The sequence below is a fragment of the Malus domestica genome, chromosome 03, assembly GCF_042453785.1.
Source record: "Malus domestica chromosome 03, GDT2T_hap1".
In the NCBI taxonomy this organism is placed as follows: Eukaryota; Viridiplantae; Streptophyta; class Magnoliopsida; order Rosales; family Rosaceae; genus Malus; species Malus domestica.
In genome coordinates, this window is record NC_091663.1 from 25,951,069 (window position 1) to 25,977,281 (window position 26,213).

The following is a 26,213-nucleotide window of genomic DNA, read 5'->3' on the forward strand; positions in this document are numbered from 1 at the left end:
GCGAATTCGACTCCAGTAACCTAGGGAAAAATGCCATACCCACTTGGCCAATTCCTTGGCTACTTCTTGAATCTCATGAACAAAAGCAAGTAGCTTGTAACTCAAGCCCTTGAGAGCATTAATCATTGCTCATGTAGTCATGTTTTCGATTCATTCATCTTCCAACATTAACGTTAAATCACCAGATATGAATCGTTGTATCAAAAAAAAAAAAAAACAAACAAACAAATATGTGATGAAAGTGTATAGATTTGTGTGGAGTTCATTCCCATTACCGTTTGGATGTGGAATTTTTTCAAGGGTGTTAGTGTTCAACTATTTTTTTAGCACATCGATATTTTTACATTAAGGAATGAGGAGTTCAACTAAGCCACACAATAAGCAGTCTAATTTGGTATCAAATTCGCCATCCATAAGATTCGAACATAAGACCTCTCATTTCTAAGCGAAAAGGAATACTACCAGTATTATGGTACTGAGCATTCAATTTTGATCGAAATTATTGAAAATAAAAATGAAGACCAACTTCTAAATTTTCGTCTATTTAAATTCCCTTTCTTTCCCATAAAATTGTTGTCGAGTTCCGGCCTCTATTTAAATAATTAGGACTCGTTTAGTGAACTAAATGAAATTGGGTCTTAGAATTGGTAAGGACTTGTATGACAAGATTTGTAATACATGTATAAGGACAAGTTAAACAACCCACTATAATGTGGATTAATAACCCATCATGTTATGTCATGTTCAACTCACATTTTGGCACAACAAACTACGTACTACACTCAAGTTTATTTTAATTGATCACAATCTATCTCATCTAACCCACCAAACGGAGCCTAAAAGAAGAACATCCAATGGCAAAGGAATGTTATAAAACTGCTGCCCTTACGAATGATTGATTGTTTTCAGTTGACGTCAGTCTTTCAAAACATGCTTCCAAATTCATTCATGTATATTAACCGATCGGAACGATGTATCAAACAATGAAAAACAGAAAATACGTGCCAATAAATAAAATTTACAATTATTTTAACAACACACAAATTCACAAACCGAAAAAACCAAGAAAGCCGAATACATCATCACAACGAAGACAGCAATCCACATCAAACACACACAAACTGGAAATCATGAGACTCGGTATACACTTATAGTTGGCATTATTACAAGTATTTGATCAGCAAAAATATCACAGCAATCAGAACTACGATCCCGACGACAGATAAAAGCATGCACATGCAAGAGCAACCACCCTTTGTCCGCTTGTTCAAAACTGCCAAGTTCTTCTGCACCCGCTGTTTTGACAATTACGGGTAGACAAAATATTATGTGATTCATATTTGCTCACGTTAAACTACTGCAATTCTTAAGGAAAGAAAGCAAAGAAATCAAAACAATCAACTTCAGCGACAGTCCTTGGCATGATATAATACCCCCACAGAGACTATAACATAAACATACCCTAAAAGCTTCATCACCAAACCTCAAATCAAATCTGCAATCTAAGTCATATGATTCTAGTTCGTCTACAACCCTTTTTTTCACTGTAAGACACCACCCAAAATGGTAGCAGCAAAATATTGAATTTTTTTTAGTAGGATATTTTCTTTTTCTTTTCTTTGAGTAGGATATATTTTTGAGAAGTTGCCTACCAAACACGTTCTTTGAATTTTAAAAAGTTAAATCAAAAATTGATTTTTTTTTTTAAATCAAATTTTTTAGTCCTATTCTTAAGTAGGATACCAAATGGGGCCTAAGCTATTCTCCTCACGATCTCAGCCAAAACCCTCAGTTTGGAGTTACATATGTAAAAACATGAACCACTGGCTGTCCAAAAGATGAAAAAAGAATAAAGATTTATCACTTAAATCCCATCACTTTCCTTCAGTCTCTCTAGCAATTCCTAACCTTTAAAGTAACATAATTTTCTTCACTTGACAGCATCTAATATTTCCTCCTATCGGGCTTACTTTAGTAATAATTTTTTCCTAAGAAATACCAAGCAAAGAATTAACTACAGCCCACACTAATCAAAATGCATTTTATGAACGACAAGATGCTCTAAAAATTTTCCACCAGGGACACATCTTTTGCTTGTCAAGGTACACAATAGTCTTTTTTTCACTGTTGATTTTCTTTGTTTCCGGGAATTAAAACAGGTGGGAAGAAAAGACGTGTGCAACAGTCATTTGCTAAACAAGGGTCCACAATAATTTAAAAAACGAGTTAGATGATTACCCGTAGCCGAGAGTCCGTAACTTCCACATGATCATCCAAGTCATCCTGCACAATGGGCCAGAAAGAATAAGTAATACTGAGAGTACAAATACATTTTAGATAAATAAGTAATTACTATTTAGATGGAAGAGTCAAAAGCACAAGTAATAGAATGCAAGGACATACAATAAGTCTAGTGTGTAGGTCAAGTTCTTCATTGACTGCCAATGCAATATGTTTTGTGCTTATTACAGTCTCCTCCAATTTCTCAAGCCCCTCATCTTGCTCTGCTTCATAGGAACATCATGTAAAGATCAATATTGTGAAAATCAAACCATGTGCAAATATTACAGAACAACAAATAGTTAGATCTGGGATAAGGAGCTTGCCTTTCATAATTTGTCGTTGCAAACCAACAAGGCCGTAGTTGTCTAGTCCAACTGTTCTTCCCATGGCATCAGTTTTATTTATTTCTGGCCCCAGCAAGCTATCTCGGTTGGAAGAGTTGGACGTCAATGTTGAAGCCATCTGCTTCACTTTCGATCTTAAATTTCCTATCATATCCTTTCGACGATTCATCTCTTTCTCTGATCTGAGTTTCAAAAATGGCAGCATAAAGAATGTCATACAATGATAGCCAGAAGTATCTTTAACAGTATGAAGGACTATCATACAATAACTATGTTTGATTTTGATCAAAAGTTTCATGAGCTTTTATCACAAACGGTGATCACATGAAATGCATACTCAAAGAACTCATAACTTGGGAATAAACCCCGTCACATGCTACATTGACCAATAGAAACCGGAAATGAAAGAAGAGCATACAACATTGTTCAATTCCTATATTTGTTCCAATAGCAGTTTGGGGTATGCATTAAAACAAGTCAACTATGATGACTTACATGTGCTGTTTTCCAGGGAGTTTTGACAGAAGGGACTGTAAGCTATCAAGTCTAGTCCCCAATATTGTAATCTTCCGCCGTATAGCAGAGACATGACGCTGGGTGTCAGGACCTGCAGGCAATGTACTCAGTTCAGATATCATACCACTGATATCATCAGCAAGTTTTGTTGCTTCGTTGTATTCCCTTATCCATGAGTCCGAAGAAGATGCCATTGTACTGAAATAAAAAGGGCAAATTAACTCATCAATAACATTCTCAGGGATTGCTTTTGTACAAATGAACTCAATATCTTTCAATATATTTGGGCCTTGCATAGGATTATAAAAATCAGATGACAAGTAAAATACAAAGGTTAACCATTGGCAGGAGATTATATCTAGAATAGCACCGCGTAAGGATATTTCATCTTTCTGGTTCGCACAATTTTTATTTTTCCCCAAGAACTTTACCAACCCACCATATCTTTGACCTTAAGCTGCAAAGACAGATGATTTATTTGGTACGAGTAACATAGCATGAGCAGTACTTGTTTGGTTGATAAGCACTTAAGAAACAATAATAAATTCGCATCAAAATCAACAGTTCCCTCTATGTAATCCTGCAGCTAATTTCCAATTAATTTAAACCTATGAATACCAAAGCATTGTCACCTAGCTATAAATTCAGCCCAAGTGCTTTTTGGCACAATAAAAGTGCTGTGTTGACCGAGTGCAAACCAAGAAACTTCTCAGAAATGCATATCCAGCTGAACACGGTCACACCACCATTTTTTGGAGCATAAACTTCCACATATAAGATCTCTATTTATTTAGTCCAATCTTACCGACTCTAAAAACTACTATATCCATGACGAACCCAAAACATTAACATACATCAGGAACATTACCTAATTCCAAAATGGTAACAATTACACTTTCTACCAGAATTTGATCAAAAATCTACAACACCATATAAAGGACCTCTAGCTTAGAAAAATTGAAGGAAACCAGCTAACAAGTACATTGCATCAGCTCATCACAAAAATCCTGCTTGTCTCGTTTACTGTGGAATGCAGCGACACCGGCCATAACTACGCTCTTAATTTGCCTAATTCTAAGTAAGTTGAGTGGACTACATGAACATTCTTCCACCAATTCTTCTAATCGATAGAGCTCAAGTCTCAACCGAGAGCAACAAAAGTAACAAGAAAATTCTCAAAGAAAAAAGATGCAAATCGAGTGCTTTTGAAGCAACAAATCCACAATTCAAGCTGGGTAAAACAATTTGAACCAATTCAAGTAAATATTCAATCAAAGCAACTGATGCCCAGATAAAATCGATACAAATTCAAAACTTGAAACAAATTAAGAACTAATTAAAACAACATGCACAAACCTAAACGATCCCACATAACCCATAATTCGCCAAAAAAAATTGCCGATCGACCCTAAACTCTAATCGAAATTGTCAAAACGAAACGAAGAAATTTTTGATCTCGATCATAAATGGACGGGGGGAAACAAGATTGAAATAGATATGATCCCAATGTAGAGGGTGATGAATTACCTGATTTAGGGATTGCGATTGTGGACCGTGGAGAATGGGGAGATCGGAACGAGGTCGTATCGGGATAGTGACGAGAATGGAGACGAGGGAGACAGTTTAACTTTAAAGGGAGGAGACGACGTCGTACGGCACAACCAACCAACAACACAGGGGAGAGGGACAGAGACAGGGAGAGGGAAGGCGAGAGGGCAGAGACATTGTCCGACCCCGATGTCGACGTGGTGGACAACGCACCCAGAATTATTTAAAAGTATTTAGGTTGCTGTGTGTCCTACACGGTGTCTTTCGTGTCGCCGTACCCAAAGTCCTATCCTTCCTTTACGTTGCCAATCGTATCCAACCCGCCAATTAAGAAGACTTAAATAATTATTAGTTATTTAGTAAAGTTTTATACTATTGTTTTTGAATAATTATTTTGTAAAATGGAAACGATAAATAAAATTTTGTATTTTTTATAATTTGAAAATGCATTTCAATTAAGTAGTCATTTTAATTAAAAAAAAAAAACTATGTTCGTCTATTTTTTTCATTAAACCAAGTCGTCTTGATGATATTCAGTTTTGATGAACTTTGTTAGGATGATATATAAATAAGAGATGAAAATTCGATTGTCGAACTGGTGTCCCTCAATGGAAGAGGACCGATTTCAATAACATATATTTTAACATGGTGCTGTAGTGGTGACTCATCACAAAAACATCATGTTAAAATATATATTGTCAACAGTTAAAAAGGACTAATAAATTGCCACCATCCCCCAATCACTATTATTTTCACCATTGGTGAGGATGGTGGTTCCAATGGCGGTGGTTGAGGGTGGTGACAACAATAGGATTGGGGGATGGTGGCAATAGTGGGCTGACATCATGTGTCAACAGTTAAAAAGGAGCTATGAATGGTAGTGTGAGAGTAATGATGGCAAGGGTAGTTGCATTTATAATCCATGTTTTTTATTTATCCAATTTTCAATTCGGTTAGGTAAATGATTTTCACGCTCTCCTACTCCCTCAGCATAGTGTTCTCCATTCTTGGCCCTTTGTTTCGGAAAGGGTTCTCTTCAGATCCCTTCTTCTAATTCATCAAATCAGGAAATTCGTGCTGTTGGAAATTGTTCCAACGATTACGCACAGGAATCCACTTTAAAAGTTATAATAACTTAAGTCATTGGATCAATTTTCAACGACACAGATTCTCTAATTTGGTGGATTAAGAGGAAGGGATCCGGAGAGGATCCCTTTCCCTTTGGTTCGAATAAAAATAAAATGACATGAATTAGTAAGTGTGTGTAGAAAGTGTGAAGAGGTGTGTGGAACATTTTCTTTTGTTAAATGAGATGGAACGCAGGGACCATGCTGAAAACACAGTGACCAAAATAAGAATCTGAGCCAAAACGCTAGCTCGAGTTTCCAAAGCATAACTGGAAAATATGGCCTTATTTACCAAAAGGAGAGGAAGTCAGAGTAAAACTACGTTTAATGATGTTTGTTTTGAACAGAGCAGTAAAAGCCAAGGCACCAAATTTGCAACTCACAATGTTGGGTTTGTTTGCATCTTGATAACCAGGCCAATGGAGGAAAACTCGAAAAGGAAGCGCAGAATTCAATTTCCAGAAGATTTGTTCTTAATGGAAGATGGAAAATACATGAATTATTCAAACTACAACACACGCATTACTGCGTAAGCAACCCAAATAATCATCTTACACAGCAAAACGCCTGATCTAAATAAAGGGCAGGCGATCAGAGGAATAAATTTCCCGTGAAGGTAAATTTATTTCATTTCACACTGTCGATTATCAGGCTTTTAGAGACTCCCCAACTTTAACAAGTTCCTCTAGTGCCTTCGAAATCTGTGGCTCTGTTAAACCTTCCAATCGAACGCCCCTCTCAACACCCATGTCTGTTAAATAATCAAACGTTAACTTTACCGAGCAATATGGTGCAAAATTCAAGTTAACAGCACACGACTAAAGAACCAATAAAAGAACGTACATAGGTTGAATAAAAGTACATTAAGAATGAGCAATATAACGAGGACTTAGATGGAGCAGGTCCACCGCCATGTGGCGTTCTCAATCCAATAACACATTGCCATGTGGAGAAAAACTTGCACATGATATATTGCATTATTGGACGAGGGAAGCCAAATGGCGGTGAACCCATTCCATCCAAGTCCTCCCCTATTAGACCATGACACAGTGTGGCAGAAGGTGCGTCATTAAGTACAGGCACCTTATTGTGAAGGGAGAGTGTTGTTTACCATTCGTCAAGTAGTCATATCCAAACCCACTTTGCTGTTAATCCCCACCCAAAATGAGAACTAGATAGGTAAAGCTGTTATCCAATAGGCTGAAAGCAGGCAGACTCGAGTCCCTACACCTTTAAGGTTGCTTATTGGAAAACCAAACCTTGGGATTTCTAAAGGATTCCGTACAGAAGAAATGAAAAAAAGGAAATTAATAAAAGTTTTAGCTCCAACTTTAAAAAATCATATGAACCAACTGGTGGAGGCTAGCTAGAACCATTATAGTTTGGCCACCTGAAAAAGACATGTTCTATTGCTAGCAATCATGCTCTTCTAAGTGCCGGAACCTAAATTCATCTTCTTCTGACCTCTGGTGGCATCTTCAACTTAAACAAAATACATAAATTTGGTGACACATGTCATAACAGTAACTGAAACTCAGCGCATCAGAGTAACAGGGGCGACATCTATTTTTTTCATACATCTAATATTGTTTAACTAAACCTAACATCCTTGAAACTTTAGTTTAGGAATTAACTTATTTTCAATAGTTATCAATAATCAAATAACTAGAATTTTCTAAGGCTTTAAATACACATTTTTGTTCATATATATGATGGTGGTGAAGAAGACAAGCACATAAATATTCAAACTTTGTATTCAATCACTTGTAATTAGTTCATAGGACCATGGAAAAATATAAAACTCATTTTCCACTCTGAACCAAAGAAAAACATGGTAAATAGTTTTAACCAATAAATTATAAAATGTTCAATGCACTTGCCCAAGATACTGCTGCACCTCTTTTTCCGTTACTTAGCAGTTTTCACAAGCATCTTGAAGTGAAACATAGTTCTAGTTATAATAAAAGGGTATAATTGCAAGTCTAGACTACAAACATATTGAAGTGTTCCAACAATTAGAAATCTCAAGTTCCTCTAGTTGATCAGCTCCCACTAAAACTAAAACAATTTTTTTTTTTTTTTGAAATTATCAGCCAACGATGGTTGGTTGAGTTAGTAAGGATTGTTCTTTGCGTTATACCAAGGCCTAGGTTTGGTCCTGCTACTGGGCAATCTGTAAAAACCAAAAAAGAGGCTCAAAGTCTAAGACCCCTCTGTAAGTTCTCAAAGAGCCTCAAAGAGGCTTGTGGTATGCCCTGAGGGGATGGAGTGGTAGCCCCTCCTCCTAAACATTTTTGTCACCCAAAAAAACCTATCATCCCCTCTCAAACATTTTCTCCTTATCCAATATATATTTTCTCCTTACTAACTCAGATCTATTTTCTCTCTTCCCACTATTCTCTTATTTCCCCTTCTCTATATTTGCTTAAAAACTAAAAAATGTTATCGAAAAAGGCCCTAAAATGAGCAGACTCCAACATTTAAAAGATGCATATACTTGTGCATGCGCGTGCGTGCGTGCTTATTAGAAATCATCTTATGAATCATTAAAAAGACTGGAATCCAAGTAGCAACCAAACAGACGGCAGTCATATGTTGGATTCCAAAATTATTCATAAATCACAAGGCAATGCAGTGAGAGCTAATATCCACCTTAACCCAAGGACGATACACAATTTATTTATTTATTTTTTGGTTGAAAACGACACACAATATTTACTTGAATTTAAGCATTTCGAATTCTAAAAATCACTGAAAAATGTAAAAATAAATATAAATATCCACAGGAAAAAAGAAAGCAAGGGTGGGATGGGAATACCATATCTAGCCCACAACTGAGGTTCAATCCCTCTGCATTCACGAATCAAGATGGGCAATTTGGGGTTTGCACTCTTCAGATCCTTGTAATTCTTCTCCACAAATGTTCTGCAAATTCAAACAAAGATTTACCATTTCTGTAAAAAATAAATAATGAATAATAAAAAAGAATAAGTGATTGAACGGACCTGGTGGATGCGCTTGAAGGGGACGATTGGCAGAGCAAAACCCTAATCTCCTTCAAGTTCTGAGATAGCTTCCCTCTCCATGCCATTTTCTCTCTCCCCCTCTCTCTCTCTGACTCGCAAGCTCGAGGATGAATGAGTTCTGCCAAGGTCGTTTAATCGACTATCGGGTCCAACGACTTGTCGTGCGATTTTACGACATGTCGTTTCATCTGTTTGAAAGATTGAAATTTAGATGGGGGCATTTAGCAAAAGATAAAGTTGCAAGTGGGCAAAACTCAAATAAAAAAGATCTGGAGAGCTGAGAGTGAGAGGAGCCCACAGAAAAAAAAAGGGAGTCAGAGTGGAGGACGGGAGAGAGAGAGAGAGATTCACAAATTCACTATCTCACTGTTAGAGAGAGGGTTGGTGGTGCCGGCGGCTGTCGGCGGCGGCGTGGAGTTGAGGAAGGGGAGAAGAGGGGGTAGGGTAGAAGGAGAAAGTAGAGAGAGGGAGGAGAGATGTCAGACCTAGACCGGCAAATAGAGCAGCTGAAGAAGTGCGAGCCTCTCAAAGAGTCGGAGGTGAAGGCTCTCTGCCTCAAAGCTATGGAAATCCTCGTCGAAGAGAGCAACGTTCAGAGAGTCGATGCTCCTGTTACTGTACTCTCTCTCTCTCTTTCTCTCTATATATATATGTATATAGATTTGTATGTATGTAATTGCGAGCTCAGTGGATTTTTCGGATAGTCTTCGAAGTAGTACTATGATAATTATTTGAGGCTTTATTGATTTTTTTGGGATGGATTTGATTTGGCAATGTTTTTCGATGTTTAATTCGATTCAGACAAGTGGGTTTGTCTTTGATTTTTCAATGTGTATGCAATTGCAACCCGAATTTATGAAGAAAAAACCGTAAAATGGTGTTGGATTCTAGGAAATAGCTGAAGGTTTTAGAATGATATTTCAATTGGGTTTTCCTATTTTTACTTGGATAATCAAATGATTGAAAGAAATACGTGTACGGTTTAGAATTTGGAGCGATATATAGCATTAACAGTAATTACCATTTACTTTGTTGACGAGCGGCCTATATTTTCGCTAAAATTTGTGCTTATTACGAACTATTTAAATCTTGCGGGCTTCATGGTGATTAATTATTAGTGTTCTCTATGCTTTGATGAATAGATATGCGGCGACATCCATGGGCAATTCTACGACATGAAAGAGCTTTTCAAAGTAGGAGGTGATTGCCCGAAGACTAACTACTTGTTTCTTGGAGATTTTGTTGACAGAGGATTCTATTCCGTTGAGACATTTCTACTCCTACTTGCCCTGAAGGTGACAGGCTTATATTCTTCTCTACTTTTCCTGATTTCTTGGGCATTTGAAGATATTGGCTTGCTATTTATATCATTAAAGGCGATTGATGTTTTTATGCACGTTTGAAGTTTTAATCATATTCTTCAAAGTTTCTAGTACATTGTTGTTTATATTGCTTCAAAAGATAACCCTATTGTAAAATTGTAGGATCTGTTTGATTTCAGTAGATTGGTGTTTGTGTATGGTACACCAAACTCCATGTCATGGATCTCCTGCACTGTAAACCACACAGTGATGCAGTAGTGCAAGAATTAAAAAATAAAATGATGGAATAAAAGTAGCTAAATAAGTGAAACAGTCGATGTGAAAGTTACTTTCAAGTATTACAAGGATTCTTGATTTGGGTCAAGTTTTTAAGGGTATTGGTTTTGGTCTTAAGAGCACAAGTTGCTAATGAAAAGTTTAAAATTTGTTTAGTACTTGATATTTACTATTATGTTTTCTGTTTTCCTTCCACTATTGTTTCTTATAGATGATAGAACTTCTTCCAAATGATACAACTACATTAAAGACTTATCATAGTTCACTCACAAGTCTTTAGTTGTTGAACTCTCCTAAAGCTTTTTGTAAACTGATTTTGGATTGAAGGCCACATAACTCAAATATTGATTCATGATGGGTTGAGGAAAGAAAGTGGAACGTTACATCTCTCTTTAGAAAAAACTTCTTTTTACAAACGAATTTCCTACCTGAATTAGTAGAAGAATAGCTAATTGATAGTGATACATTTTGATAGTGATGCTAGATAGCCCAGATTTTGACAATATCTACAGATTGTGAATCTATTCTTACTGTTCATATAAGTGTTTCATGTTTTATTCATTAGTTTATTTCATTCTTTTTTACTATTTTAACACAAAATAATTACTTCAGGTTAGATATCCAGATCGGATAACTCTTATTAGAGGAAACCACGAGAGCCGTCAGATCACACAGGTTAAGTCTCTTTTACTGGTGCCTACTGTTTAGTGCTTACCCATTCAGAATATTTACTGAGTTATCCTTTCTAGACAGGTGTATGGATTCTACGATGAATGTCTACGAAAGTATGGATCCGTCAATGTTTGGAGATATTGCACAGATATATTCGATTATCTGAGGTTTGCCTTTTCTATCACATAACTTTTTTCTGTTGAAGGATAGGACAGATTATTTTTTTCATATTGGAAATCTAGTTTCATAGTGGGTTATGACGGTTTATTTTCTTTTGAAGGAGATCATAGGATATTATGATCTGTTAATTAAACCCTGTATTAGTGATCAAATTACCATTCCTTTCTTTTGGAAGGGATCCCCTAGGCCTTAGTTGAGGTAGCAGGTGGTGGGGCAGGATTGTGATAGAACTTGGGATTCAAATGTATGTATAGAAAAGGAGAAAAAGTTATTAAAATTCATTCTAAATTTCATCCAAATTGGATGTTGAGATCTTTACAACTGGATGTTGCCATTATTTGTCGCTTGAAACAGTTACTGTCGTTGCACCATTTTAACAAAATTCCCATATCGAAACTTGTTAGAATTTTCTTAATTTAATGCGTTAATTTTCTCAAATTCTTTCCAGCTGTTAGATTCTCAGATTTCTTAGTGTCTTTTCTTTTTAGCACTTTACCCACCGTTCCAAATTCAACTCAGTAGGTGTCCTGTTTTATAAGTTTATCTATGCATCCTTTGTTTAGAAGCAAGTACTACATCTTCAAAGTAAACTCTTTGTTTACCCTGTTACACGCCATTAGTCAGTTTAATTTAGTCTTCATTTAAACTGCTTCCAATAGAGACCGAGACTCGGGCATATTATATTGTTTCTCCTTTACAGATTTTGAATTTTTATGGTGGTTTAATGTAGTCTGTCAGCTCTCATCGAAAATAAGATTTTCAGCGTACATGGTGGTCTCTCTCCTGCCATTACAACTCTGGATCAGGTTCGAGAATCCTTTTTGAGTTTTAGTTGTTACTATGTTTTCTTTAGTTTTTAGTCTCTCCTTTGTACGCTAACTGACCAACATGTTCTGTTGGCAGATACGAACAATTGATAGGAAGCAAGAAGTACCTCATGATGGTGGCATGTGTGACCTACTTTGGTCAGATCCTGAAGATATTGTGGACGGTTGGGGTTTGAGTCCGCGTGGTGCTGGTTTCCTCTTTGGTGGCAGTGTTGTTACCTCATTTAACCATGCAAACAACATTGACTATATATGCCGTGCCCATCAGTTGGTAATGGAAGGGTATAAATGGATGTTCAATAACCAGATAGTAACTGTCTGGTCAGCACCAAATTACTGTTACAGGTAAGTTAGCAATCTGCAATAAACTTTTTTCCCTTTTTTTCCGGAGTTTGAAGGTTTGTATTGAGTTTTCAACGATGGTCTGTTGCAGATGTGGTAATGTAGCTGCAATTCTTGAGCTGGATGAAAATCTTAATAAGCAGTTTCGTGTCTTTGATGCTGCTCCACAGGTGTGTACAAAACTTTGATTTTCTTGAAAAATAGGGAACTTTCTTTATTTTGAGCAGCACCGTGAAACTTTGTTCTTGTTGTCCACTTGTAATTGGTGTTATGTGGGTTCATGCAGCCAGTTAAAAAAAAAAATGCACTAGTTGTTGAAAGAATTCTACTTGACGTGATTGTGAATAAAATCTGGAAAGAGTTGAAATGCAGTTTGTGAATTGGATTATATTGAAATAATTAGCATCAAGTATGATTAGTTACAACATTTTCATTTTGTAAATGTACGAAAGAATGACACTCAATTCAGTGGCATGGACCGTGAGTGTATCCGCTCCCTTTTTTTTTGTTCTGTTGTCCCACTTCCCTTATATTTTACACTAAAAGATGGTGATAAAATGCAGGAATCAAGAGGCGCGCCCGCCAAGAAACCTGCACCAGACTACTTTCTCTGAGGTTGGTTAAGATTGCCTGTCATTATCCAAGAGCCTAATTCGTGAACAGCCTATACAGACACAAGGTGGATGGAGGCATCTCTCCCATGATACACAGAATTTAGGGTGAGCGTTTGTGTTTGATTCCTCCAATGACCGGAGAAAGCTCTACTTTTCTGTTCGTCGCTGGTTTGGATTGTGGGGTTTGCTTTTCATGTATGCCTGCTGCTTCTACCATTTCCCATTTAGTACATGTAATAGTAGTGTGCATTGGCTAGCCTGTCGTATGAATTATAGTTTCGTTTTCCTTGTGATTGTCGGAACAGGGAGGAACACACGGTCTCAGAAACGGACACTATTGCTTCTTCCTTTGGAACCTGATTAGAAGGATTTGATTGAATTAGGGACAAATGGTAAACAATTATTTTTGTCCTTGTGGGCAATAAAGCTCCTTATGATTATCTGGTTGTTCTTTTAACTTGTTACGATGGCGATAAGCATCTTAAATCGCCCGCTATTGCTACGGAGAGTGTATATTGATAAAAAGATACGAAATGAAGTTGTAGCGACTAGCGAGGATAGATAAGGTGAACTCATCCGGTTCGTTCTTGAGCGGAGTATGGACAGAGGCAGTTAATTAGGTGTATGATGAGCATATACATAGTTACTGTGAGGAGCAAGAATGCTCCCATTTTTATTCTACCCATGACCTGCAATAATCGCATTCCAAGTAGTCAAAACCCCCCTCATCGAACACATCTCCTTACCATCTTATCGAACACGCGACAAGCTCCAAAAATAGTTGTAGTCGAATCCCCTTCCGAGTCGTCGACTTTGTCGGATTTTTGACACCAACATAGTATACCCCTCTTCTTAAAAGAATCAAGAGCGAGAATTATGAAGAAGTTTACAGGAAAAAAGGTCAAAAAGATAACTTCGGTTTGGAAGTGGATGCGGACTGGGTTCTGTTAATGTAGTTACCCAAGGAGTGATCAGTCCAACAACTTATTTGCAGCGGGTTTAACACAGTTGTGGCGGCCCGTCCAATAAATGGTGATATGTTATTAGCACTGTTTTTAGTGGTTGAAAACTAAGAAAGTGCACCTAGATCCGTTTAGATATCTGTTTAGTCTGTTTGAGCATCCGTTTAGGTCTCGATTTTTACTTAAATAAAAAATCGATAACTTTTGTTTTGCATTTTATTTTGTCAATAAAATGTAAGAGACTTGTTAAATACTTGGATGAATACTCATTATATGTTTATTCTCTATGTTTTCAATATGTTACAATACTTTATAATCTACATGTCATTTTATTTTGCAATTGATGTATCACAATACAAATATATACTTATTTTTAAATATAAATAAGCACTTAAAGCACTTATTTATACTATATATAATAAATTACTTTGCCTAGTTTATGTAGGCTTCGTTTAATAGCCTAGACGCGGGGCTCGTTTGTTTGACCTCCTTAGCTAGGATTGGACTAGCTAAGATTAATAACCCACGTTTGACATTGTTATGGACTAAGTTAAATGGGACTAGCCCGGACTCGCATGGACTACCAGCCTCGTTAAGTCGTCCTAATTAGTCCGACCCAAAAGCATGGGATTGCTAAGAACCTCAATACGCTGCTTCCCTCGCCGTCTCCTTCGCGTGAATTGGTGGGAGCGAACCGTTGTTCTTCGTCAAAGCTATTGATCCTCCGGTGAGCTTCCAGAACAAGTCTCCTTTCTCTCTCGGATCAATATGGGAATTGGGGGATGAACTTGGTAATTAGAGCTGCTCATGAACTTGGTCAATTTGCCTTAAAAAATGATAATTATTTCTCTTGAATTGAAGAAGAACCATCTGGCTGTCCCTTTTTTTCCATGCTGATGTTGTGCCCATTGGATGCAGTCAAGAAATTCCGATAAAAATTTTCAAAGCTCTTGTTGAAGCTCGGCCTTGGTAGCTTGACAATTGTGTCCTATTTCTGATGGGTGAGTGGGTCGGCGCATGGGAGGGCTGAAAGAGCACTGCCCAGATGAAGATTGAAGACGATGGAACAAATTGTCAAATTCCGGTTTCGTCAATTTTGGAGGAGAGAGAGGATAAAACAGTGGTGTTCTACTGGATTTGATCTTTTATTATTTATTTTTTTATTAGTTTTTAGTTTTTAGTTTTTTTTTTTTTTTGAAACTGAGTTTTTAGTTTTTCTTTTGTTAAGTAAGTGTGGATTAAAAATGAAAAAAAAAAACGATTTGAGTCCTAAAATATTTTAGTCTATAGTTTAGTCCAATACTGTACCAAACACTTCACTATTCTTATCCTGCTTAGTCCAAGCCAAGCCAGTCCAGCTTAGTCCCTAAAGCTAGTCCAGTTCGAGATAGTCCGGGGCAACAAACGCACCCTAGATCCTAACCCGGCACCCGACTAGCTCCTAGGTTTTTATTATGTAACTCCTCCTCCGGAAGTCCAGCCGCAAGCGCAAACTACCCTTCACATAATGAAGAAAACTACAAAACGTCAACCAACTAACTTGTTCCACCCGAACTCTACAATTCCCACCTGTTGCTCTCTCTTTCTCTCCACTGATTCATCACCAGACCCACCAAAATTCTATTTCCCTCAATAACCCAAAATTCCACTTTCCCCATCCACTCCTTGAGCAACTTCATTTTTGCATTTCCCGTTGCCCTCTGCTGAAATCTAACCAGTTTTTTCAACTACGTTTATGGGTTTCTTCTGAAAATTTCTTGCCTTTCACTCCAAAGTTTCCGTGGCGCATGCTGCGGTAGCTTAATTTAGCCATTATCTGTGATGGGTTCCTTCCCAAAGTCGATGAAATCTGCAATTTTCTTCATAATTTCATCACTTTTTCTGGTTTCTGCAACTACCCAGGAAGGAGGATTCATATCTGTGGTCGTATCCAGAAAGGGTCTTGATTTCACCAAGGACTTGCTGATAGAACAGGCTGTTTCCTCCATAATCCCCCTTAAGCTGCCCGAAATCAAAAAGTCGATCAAAATCCCACTTGTTGGCAAAGTTCATATTGTTCTGTCGAATATCTTAATTTACAATGTGGAAATTGGCTCTTCATATGTGGAGACTGGTGACTCTGGTATTGCTTTAATTGCTTCAGGAGCCACTGCAAATTTGAGCATGGATTGGAAGTATACTTATAGCACTTGGTTATTTGATATTTCAGATAGTGGGGATGCCTCCATTCAGGTACACTGACCAACTCAGAAATGCAATCTTACTTTTCTCTTGCTTTAATTGCATTGAATTATGAACCAAGGCATAGGAGGATTATGGTAGATTGTACTTCTGTGATAACTGGTTGTCATAAATTTGTAGTTTCAATTCTAGTTATACTTGAGATTGAATTTATGCACCTCATAGAGTAGACTAGATAACCCCTTGGCGTCTCGCCTTGGGTAGCCACCCACTGCATTTTCATTGCCTCTTAAGGACAGTGAGAAGTGACCAGCTTGGAGTTGAATCTGCAGTCTTGTTTACTGTTATCATTAATATCTGGCTTAAATGGGTTTAAGTCTATGGAGTATGTTTCCAAGTCAAACCAAAAAACTTCCAAATAAGGAGGAAGTCTCCGGTTGGATACTTTTGTGTAGGCCCTAAAGTATATCTAATTGTCATTAGGAGAAGCTCAACAGAACTATTAAGTAGAAACTGATATTATCGCACAATTTTACAAGATGTAACAGTGAACTATTAGAAATTAATGGTACAGAAAATGGTTCCGTGGTCAGTTGCTGTAACAAATTGCAGTGTATTATGCATTATGTGCATTCCAAGATCACTGAGTGATGAGAGATTTTCGTTGAGGTCAAAATTTTGATAGGAACAAGGTAGAGGAGTGGAACCAATTAAACTAAGAACATGTTCATAGAAATCTTATTCTGAAGCTTCTCTCCCCTCCATTTGTTTGATTCTTATAAAGTGCTGTTGCTTCTGAAAAAGGTTGAAGGTATGGAAGTGGGTGTTACCTTAGCTTTGAAGGACCAAGAAGGAACCCTTAAGCTGTCTGTTTTGGAATGCGGTTGCTATGTGAAAGATATCACCATTAAGTTAGATGGTGGAGCATCTTGGCTTTACCAAGGGTATGCAATCCTCTTAATTAACTTTGTTTTGACAAAGATTTATGTGCCTCTTTTGTGCCTCTTTTGTTTCGGTTAAAGGTCATTTCACCCTCTGAACCTGTATTAATTAAGGCTACATAAGGTCCACCCATAAGGTTTTTGATCTTTTCTCTGATACCAATGTATTGTAGTTGATCCGCTTACCTTTGGTTTTCAGATTAGTGGATGCCTTTAAAGGCCAAATAATTTCTGCAGTTGAAGATAATATTTCCAATAAAGTCAGAGAAGGAATAGTGAAGCTTGACAGTTTACTACAATCGCTTCCAAAACAAATTGCACTGGATGATATTGCAGCTTTGAATGTTACATTTGTGGGCAATCCTGTGTTGAGTAATTCTTCCATTGAATTTCAGATAAATGGTCTTTTCACGGCTCTTGATGATAATTCCGCTTCCAGCTTATACAATAAAGGTTCACTAGATCCTGTTCCCTGCAATGCTCCAGCTAAGATGGTTGAGATATCATTACATGAAAATGTCTTTAGCTCAGTGTCCTTAGTTTTCTACAACGTAAGTTTTTGCTTTTCCGCTCCATTCTTAACAATGATCTTTTTTTCTTGCTTCACTTTATACTTCCTCCTCCACTAAGGTTGTCTTAAGTTATTAACTTCTCACACCATATCTTACTTGAGCATTCAAAAACTGACCCCTGCCTTGCCTGATTTGCACCCTTATGTTGTTATACATCTATATTACAGAGACCAAGTTGCATAGTTAAATTAACATATTATTTTTGTTTCCCCTTGTCTTGTTCAGGAAAATTATATGCAACGGACAATCAACAAGATACCAGATCAGTCCCTTCTGAACACTGCTCAGTGGAAACACATTGTTCCTCAACTGTACAAGCAGTACCCAGATAAAGATATGGAACTTAATATTTCTGTATCTTCTCCACCAATAATAAGAGTTGCGAACAATGGCGTTGACTTCACTGTTTACTCTGATGTGACAATTGGTGTTGTGGAGGATGATGATGAAGTAATATCAGTTGCGTGCATATCATTGGTATGCTTCATCGGAATATGTGTCCTCATTAGTTTTATGCACAATTATTCCCTCGTCTGTTATGATTTTCCAAATGCCTTTTGGTGGTGCAGGAGATTCATGCTTCATGTTCCCCAAAGATCTCCAGGAACAAACTAGCTGGCATTGTTAAATTGAATGATATTACAGCTTCTTTGAAGTGGAGTGAAATTGGTAACCTACACATGCGTCTCGTTCAGGTAATTTTCTTTATGAACTGATTTTAATCATTGTTTTAAGCTTCTAATGTATTTCACAGAGCACATGATCCGGTTGTAGCCTTGTAGGCCAACAGAATCATGTAGAATTGTAAAAGTGGTTTGGTAATAGAGTTCAGTAAGCCGATCATATTTGGAATATAAACATTCTATTACATCAAGTAGTACAGATAGTACAGGGTACTAGTGAATTTTGGACCTCTTGGTCTTAATTGCTCGTTAATGAGCCCCAATTGTGAGCACTCATGAACCCGTATCAAATTGTAAGCCAAAAAATTAGTGATACCCTCTGCAGAATGTTTACCTTTTATTTTTGGGATGATACCTTTCTAAGGCCTGGTTTGGTATTGAGATGATTCTGAAAAAAAAACTGGTATCAAAAAAATCTGGGAGCTATTTTTGTGTTTGGTAAACATTCAGCTTCAGCTTTTTTTCACAGTTTTGGGTGAAAAAAGCCAAAAACAAGAAGCTGCAAAACCCAGCTTTGAAAAGCCGGTTTTTTTTCACATCTGTTTTACATAAAAGTTTACCAAACACTATAATACTGCTTTTTTTTTTCAAAAGCATTTTTACAAAAAAAGTTTACCAAACACTCTGCTGCTTTATTTCACAGCTGCTTATTCTCACAGCACAGCAAGCAGCTTTTTTTCAAAGCACAGCAATACCAAACGAGCCCTAAGTTGAATGTTAGTACGAAGTCTACGGACTAGAAGAAGATTATTTTAAAATGCATTTTGTCAGATTTGTCTAAGACGATATGGCTTATTAACTCTCATAGGGAAAATTTGACTCATCTTTTCCTGCTACATTCTCCTCTCACAAATATAAAGTCGTTGCTTCATTGATATTAATATGACCAAGATGTTTAAATTGCAGGCCATATTGTCAACAATCCTCAAAACTGTTGTTGTGCCGTATTTGAATTTATACCTTTGGAAAGGACTACCTTTACCACTTCCTCGTGGCTTTACACTCAAGAATTCTGAGATCCTCTCCACCAATTCAAGACTTAGAATATTCAGCGATGTTGAGTTTGTAGAAGGATAACCGACATCAGTCAGCAGACCGTTAGTTTCAAGCAGATAGTTTGTATACTAGTATGTGTTTGTTTTTTTCTGTAAATCACTGTACAATAGTAGCGCAATGCAAAATCAAAAGCTAAGCGGAGGTTAAATCGTTGGTTGTTTTCGATTCTTCACGAGATTAGTTTATTTTCATCTATTTTGATGTTCAGGATTTCAGGAGGAAGGGTGAGATGTAATGTTAATGACAGTTATGAGGTTGATTAGCTTTTAAGATGGCTGGTCAGGATCGCACAGCACAATATTGGAGTCTTGACTCCACAATGATAGGAAACTAAACTTTACAAGCCACACTTTCTGCTTGTAGAACTTGACCAATTCCTACCAAATCTCCATAGTTGTCTCTAACAAACCCACCTGTTGCAATGCGGCCTTCGTCACGCGAAAACCACTCCTATCTTGTCATACGCTGCGTGAGACAAAGACAACCGGTGTATTAAATCGGTTTTACCAAGTTTTTCTCCGTCATCGCCCTTTCTACAACACAACTAATGCTGCATTCAATTCCGTACATATTCAAAAGCTTTCTTAGGGTTTGGAGTATAAGTAGCAACCAAGCATAAACCAGTTTCGTTTTTGTGAAGAGATCGATGAACGTGAGGCACGTGAAGGTGGAGTACCAGCTCACAGAAAGCCCTAATGTCCTTCCATCAGATATCATAATCAACATTCTCTCAAGGCTAGCGGTTAAGTCCTTATGCCGGTTTAAGTGTGTGTCAAAGCCGTGGCGTTCTCTTATCTCCGACCATGATTTTGTTAAAGTACACTTCAACAAAGCCTTTGAGTATAAAGATGTGATGCACCAAAGACGAAGGCTCGTATTTACTGGTGTTGAAAATCGATCCCTCTACTTTTCGTACCTTGACGAGTTTATCAATCGTGATGTATATCTTAATAATCGCGTCAATAACGTCGGTGATAATGGTTTAGTGACGGCTAGTGAGCTCGCCTTTGTTTACAGCATAGAGCGAGATATTTTGGTTTCGTTAATTTGTTACTGCAATGGCTTATTGTTGTGCCAGTTACATGAAAGCAAGGAGTTACATTTGGTTAACCCCGCAACCAGGGAACTCAAGATACTACCAAGGACACCAAAACCATATCGCTATTCGAGCCTCTGTGGGTTCGGATATGATCACTCCACTGATGAACATAAGGTGGTCTGCGGGCGGATCAACATTAATCACGGAATCGAGTTTTGTGTCTATACATTAGAAACCAATTCGTGGCGGGTGATTCGCGACAACTTCAATTGTTTTGAATGTACTAAAGTACGCGGGATACATCTGAATGGCGAACTTCATTGGTTGATGCATAAGGGTGAATATGAAGCTGAGTCTTCCGTCATTGTATCTCTCGTCTTAGCAAAGGAGGAGGTTCGGGAAATTCAACTGTCTCCGGAATATTCCATCGAGAATAGCCCTCCAATCGAGCTAGGGCTATTCAGAGAATGGTTGTGCATATCACATAATGTCGACGCCGATCATGATCAAACGTACAATGAATTTTGGGTGATGAAGGAACATGGAGTTAAGGAGTCTTGGACCAAAATGAGAGTCTCCATCCCCTATCACAAATTGTCTCATTCTGGCTTTTGGACCAAAACTCATGATTTGATCGTAATTGGCGAAAGGTTACTAATGTACAATTTTGATGACGATGAAAACTTCTGGGATCTACCAATTCGTGGAGTTGACAAAGTTGGTATCATTTTGATCTACTTGGATAGCCTGGTTTCTCTTTCTAGAAATCAATCGAAAAGGAGTTCGAAGAAGACTTCGGTTAGTACATATAATGCTTGTATCGCCATTTGTTTTCCTTCATGCATTTTTTTATCAACATGGATTAATTTGCTGCATTCTCTTAGTTTGATCCAAAATCAGTCCTTAAAACTCACCTCTCACACCTTTATGCATTGCTATATATATAGTTTTAAAAAAAATAATTTTCTTGTTGCCACTCAGAACTACGGTCTGGTGGTATTCTTTTTCACTTGGAAGTGAGATGTCTTAGGTTCAAATCTCGTGGATGGCGAATTTGATACCAAATTAGGCTGCTCATTATGTGGTTTAGCCAAACTCCCCAAATATCGATGTACCAAAAAAAAAAAAAAAAATTCTTGTTCATTAATCACTATTGTTGTTAACAAAAGAAAATTGTTATTCATATCACATCGTTCATTGACCAGCTCTCCAATTGAGGTGAAGCATACATGGGTATGTAGGATCCAATTGTACTAGAGAAGTAATCATTAATGTGATCAGAATATATCACGAGTGCTAATTTTCGTATTGAATATCTTTCTTGCAAAGCTATATGCAATTTTTCATGATGTATTTTCCTTCTACCTATCTATAATTCACGGTTGATAATTATCAATATATAGGAGACATCAAATCTTCTTTTAACTTGTTAGACATAGCTTCTGGATTTCAAGCAATAGATACAAGTCATTGATTTCAATGTTTAGTCTCAGGAGGATGCCACCCTCATGCATGCATGCATGAATGATCGTATTTTAAACAATTATTGATTGATTTACAATTTAAGCTAATAGTCTGTATCTGGTTTGTTATTGTCATTTAGGCAAAGTGGAAACGGAGAGTGAAATAAAGCCGAGCAAGCTGAAACAAATGAGGTTCAACCATAAGTTGCACTTTCATCGTCTTAGTGTGAATTATTTCAGCATTTTCGATCTATAGCTAAAATCTTGTGGCCACCATATATATATATATATATATATATATATATATATATATATATATAGTTCATTTTTTATTCTGTATGCATGAATGTATACAAACATGCATGGAGCAGCGATTCTAACATGTCATCTCCTCCAACGAAGAAATATTGAGGCGTGTCACGAAGAAACTACAAGAACGAAATGCATGAATTGCAGTGTTTAGGGCATATACACATGTTTACGTATATCAATACAGGCATGAGCTTTTCCTTATCATCTTCCAAAATACAAGAAAGAGAACTAGGAGCAGTCTCCAAAATATTCAAGCCCAGATCGAAAGAATAGGCCATGTTTGCCAAATAATCCGCAGCAAAGTTCAGTTCTCTGTTGATGTGCTTGATGTTGCAATCCCACTGTCTAAAAAGAAACCTCCTGTACCCATCAATAAGATTAAAACAATGGATGAAACTTTTCAAGCATTGAAGACACCATAAGAACCGTAGTCATGGAATCAGTTTCGACATCAATAGCATTTCCACTGATGCATTTAGTATAAATTATTTTGGATTTTGGATATTTATTCCTGCTTATGAGGGATTACGGCCTGGTTGGATCAAGTGGTTATGAATTTTTATTTCTTGCTAGGGGGAGGAAGGAGCTCAAGTCATTGTTGTTCCAGAACTTGTTGACTTCCTTGTATAATTTCATTAAGCTTTACTGACTTAGTTAATCATGTTCTGTTGAACCTCGTTTTCTTGGAATTAATTGAAAGTTTGCTTCTTTACGATTTAACAAACCTCGTTTTCTTGGATTAAAATGTCTGTCCTTCCTCTCACTTTCTCAGAACAGAATCGGAACAGACAAGCTTGGAGAAATTAGACCTCCCAAGAAATCATATGTAAGGCGGAATCCCATTTACACTATCAAGTCCGCCCATTATGTTTTCTTCTGAAATTAATTGACAGTTTGCTTCATAATGAAAGCTTTTGAGAGCATTTCCATTGTAGTACAACCCCTGGGTAATAGGCAACTCAATTCCTTTAAATGAACAGTAATCGCCAAGTGCATCTCCATCTCTAAATTGAAAGTTTAGGCAATTCGTATTAAAATATTAGTATTTTATAATTTTTTAATAATTTTTAGTAATTTTTTAATAATTTAAATTGGACTGATGATAGCCTTGCGTCATATAGGCAGGACGCTGGGCTAGGCGATTATTGCTGACTTCTCCATTGAGCTCGCCTTGAGAATATACTGGTTCTGTTATTTTTCAAGCAATCTTGAGCTTGAATGTCATCTACAATCCTTTGGGACTGTTAGATAACTATTTCGTTAGATTGATTAGATTCAATGCTCCTATGGTGCTTAAGATTGATTAGATTCAAGATCAAATAAAGGTAAGAGTGAATGTTTTTTCAATTTAAAGGAACTAGAAGAGGTCAGGTTAGGGATGAAAGAAACCTATCTCATTTTAGTCTTCTACCATTCGTCGCGATTTAAAGTGATTGATTTTCTTAATGAGTAACTCCTCTTCTACCTTCACTTTGAATCAGTTACTACAATTATCATTTACTGCAATGGACCGAGACTTAATCAAAAGTGTATGGCTTTTGCTCTTTGGATGTGACATTTTTTTATTTTGGATGAAATGTGAGGAAATTAGTCAAAGAAGGTCCTTTTAGTTGTAGGCGTATTTGACTGAACTGTATTTAAGACTAGAGAGGGAGAGAGGCCGGCGACAAGAGAGAGAGAAGAGAGAGATTTAATTGTGAGGTGTATGTTGTATCACCCCATTGTGCCTTTATTTATAGTAGTAGAATAGGTTAAATCCTTACCCTTTTAGGATTACCATTCATATTCTAAATATGACTGCAACACTCCCCTTTAAGTGTGTAAATACTCAAACAAAACATCGCATCAGATCTTCAGCAGTTAAGGTAGAACAGTTGATGAAAGCCTCGCTACGGTAAAACCTAAGGTAGGTTTTCCCATAGACTAAGGAGAAAAGTGAGAAGTATGCATAATGTTTAAAACAAACGTCAAATAGGACGAAAGTAGTGAACTCAACGGAATATGATCATCCCAAGATGGTTGCCTCATCAAAACCTTGTAAAGTAGCAAAAACCCAGTGGGAAAAATGCTCCTAATCGTAGGGAAAATAGTAGTGAGTATGCTTTAGAATACTCCCCCTGAGTTAGACATAACTTCCAAATAAGAGAACTACAAGAAATTCAACTCAGATAATTTATGCATACCGATTCCTTAGACAAGCTTCTGAAAAGTAGACTTGGGCAATGACTTGGTAAAGAGATCGGCCAGGTTGTCTTGGGAACGAATTTGCTTGACTTTAATGTTCTGATGTTGTTGTTGCTGGTAAGAACAAAAAAACTTTGGCGCTATGTGTTTGGTGTTGTCTCCCTTGATGTATCCCTTCTTTAACTGCTTGATACATGCTGCATTGTCTTCAAAGATCGTTGTAAAAAGGCCAACGACAGAAGTAAGACCACTAGTGCTTCGAATATGTTCTATGATTGCTCTCAACCTAAAGCACTCATGCGATGCTTCATGCAGGGCGAGGATCTCAACATGGTTTGAAGAAGTCGCAACTAGCTGATGCGAAATATATAAGCACACAAATAAAACCCTATTTTTATCAATTGTAGCAAAGTATGTAAGTAGGGATCGTTCTAGGCCAGGGATTAGGAGGGATTGCCAAATCACTTGAAAACTGACTCAAAACGTAAAAACAAAGTTTAAAACACTAAACTAGACTCAAAGAATGCAAAACTAAACTATAAAACACCAAAACAAAGCAAAATACTCAAAACAGCAAATAAACACTCAAAACTGCCTTAAAAACACTTTTTGGGCAGTTTTGAACACAAACACAAATTTGGACGAAAATAGGGTATAACTTGACTCAAGACACTTAAAAACACAAACTAAATTGATTTCTAACTAATCTAACACTTCAAAATAAATGGGGATTGAGTTTTGACGAAAATTGAAAACAAAAACAAAACTTTGTAAATTGAACAGATTCCAAAACGAATTTGATAAAAGTGAATGGATGGGAAGCTAGCTAAGGGGTTCTTCTCCACACATGTCACACTTGCATACAAAACGATTTCCAATTGCTTCTCAATAACCCATGAATTCCCAACACCCCAAGTTAATTAGATACGCTTAAATTAACTTTCAGATTTCCCTTAAGTCAATGATTTGGATGGAAAAAGCGCATCGCAACCAAATTATTCCTCAAAAGTTCCCTACATGAAAGCGCATAATAGAGATACAATTAAAGATCATTACGTTCAATGGAAATCATAAGTATTGACGAGGCACTCGTAACTATGAAAGCGCATGATACTTATGCCAAGAATTTACTTAACACGATTGTGATCAACAACCTTTACTACCTGTGAATATAAGTTCATAACAATTAGGTGAAAATCCCTTATATCCTAGCATTAGATTTATGCATGAAAATTAAGCGTGCACTCTCAACCAACACACACAAATCAGTTTAATTCAAATAGATAAGCAAATCAGTTTAATTCTAATAGATAAGCAAATTAAGCATAAACATGGTTTCGAATCCCCCCCTAGCCAAGGGGGATTTAGTTCCTCATACTCGCAAAGCAAAGATACATAAATTTAGACATTAAAATCCAAAGAAAGAAAACACCTAGATGATCCAACTTGGACAGCAGGTGCATCCACGAGTCTTCCTTCCTCCTTGCTGCGGCACTTGGTCTAAAGTCAGGTTCTAGGGGTTATTTGTATGGATGAATGGGTAGGAAATGGTATGGTAGTGTTTAGGATTGATGGGGGGTGCGGCAAGGGTGTTTAAGGGCAAGAACTATGGCAAATGGTGAGTGAGGGTTACGGCAGAGAAGGTGAATGAAGTTCTGGCGTGATTTATGAATATGGGAGGTGGTGAATTCGGCCAAGGGGTGATTATGAATATATATAGGCACTTAAAACCCTAGGTAAATC

General features: G+C 37.1%; 5 protein-coding genes across 6 annotated transcripts; 3 read left to right on the forward strand and 2 right to left on the reverse strand.

Moving 5' to 3' along the window:
- Nucleotides 1–996: 996 nt before the first annotated feature.
- On the reverse strand, nucleotides 997–5,020 carry LOC103418979 (syntaxin-52-like). 2 transcript variants are annotated; one of them, XM_070819204.1, is made up of 6 exons: nucleotides 4,671–5,020; nucleotides 3,123–3,341; nucleotides 2,607–2,809; nucleotides 2,404–2,504; nucleotides 2,239–2,283; nucleotides 997–1,295 (listed from the first exon to the last, which is right to left on the reverse strand). In XM_070819204.1, exons 2-6 carry the CDS (start codon nucleotides 3,335–3,337, stop codon nucleotides 1,164–1,166), a joined length of 696 nt encoding a protein of 231 aa, XP_070675305.1. In that variant the 5' UTR covers nucleotides 3,338–3,341; nucleotides 4,671–5,020; the 3' UTR covers nucleotides 997–1,163. The 2 variants fall into 2 exon arrangements, with proteins under 2 accessions (XP_070675305.1, XP_070675304.1); XM_070819203.1 differs by lacking the exon at nucleotides 4,671–5,020 and adding an exon at nucleotides 4,500–4,647.
- Nucleotides 5,021–6,268: 1,248 nt separating this feature from the next.
- Nucleotides 6,269–9,104, reverse strand: LOC114823995 (NADH dehydrogenase [ubiquinone] 1 alpha subcomplex subunit 2-like). The gene is made up of 3 exons (XM_029100110.2): nucleotides 8,824–9,104; nucleotides 8,637–8,743; nucleotides 6,269–6,569 (listed from the first exon to the last, which is right to left on the reverse strand). The coding sequence occupies exons 1-3, from the start codon at nucleotides 8,907–8,909 to the stop codon at nucleotides 6,466–6,468; spliced, it is 297 nt and encodes a 98-aa protein (XP_028955943.1). The 5' UTR covers nucleotides 8,910–9,104; the 3' UTR covers nucleotides 6,269–6,465.
- A 68-nt stretch (nucleotides 9,105–9,172) lies between these two features.
- On the forward strand, nucleotides 9,173–13,517 carry LOC103428091 (serine/threonine-protein phosphatase PP-X isozyme 2). The gene is made up of 8 exons (XM_008366191.4): nucleotides 9,173–9,461; nucleotides 9,987–10,139; nucleotides 11,055–11,117; nucleotides 11,196–11,281; nucleotides 12,025–12,100; nucleotides 12,198–12,466; nucleotides 12,555–12,633; nucleotides 13,027–13,517. The coding sequence occupies exons 1-8, from the start codon at nucleotides 9,321–9,323 to the stop codon at nucleotides 13,075–13,077; spliced, it is 918 nt and encodes a 305-aa protein (XP_008364413.1). The 5' UTR covers nucleotides 9,173–9,320; the 3' UTR covers nucleotides 13,078–13,517.
- Nucleotides 13,518–15,478: 1,961 nt separating this feature from the next.
- LOC103428101 (putative BPI/LBP family protein At1g04970) lies at nucleotides 15,479–19,620 on the forward strand. Its single transcript, XM_008366202.4, has 6 exons — nucleotides 15,479–16,271; nucleotides 17,025–17,164; nucleotides 17,361–17,712; nucleotides 17,959–18,210; nucleotides 18,303–18,428; nucleotides 19,323–19,620. Exons 1-6 carry the CDS (start codon nucleotides 15,861–15,863, stop codon nucleotides 19,491–19,493), a joined length of 1,452 nt encoding a protein of 483 aa, XP_008364424.3. The 5' UTR covers nucleotides 15,479–15,860; the 3' UTR covers nucleotides 19,494–19,620.
- Nucleotides 19,621–20,007: 387 nt separating this feature from the next.
- LOC103428111 (F-box/kelch-repeat protein At3g06240-like) lies at nucleotides 20,008–22,277 on the forward strand. Its single transcript, XM_008366212.4, has 2 exons — nucleotides 20,008–21,309; nucleotides 22,115–22,277. Exons 1-2 carry the CDS (start codon nucleotides 20,119–20,121, stop codon nucleotides 22,139–22,141), a joined length of 1,218 nt encoding a protein of 405 aa, XP_008364434.3. The 5' UTR covers nucleotides 20,008–20,118; the 3' UTR covers nucleotides 22,142–22,277.
- The last annotated feature ends 3,936 nt before the right edge of the window (nucleotides 22,278–26,213 follow it).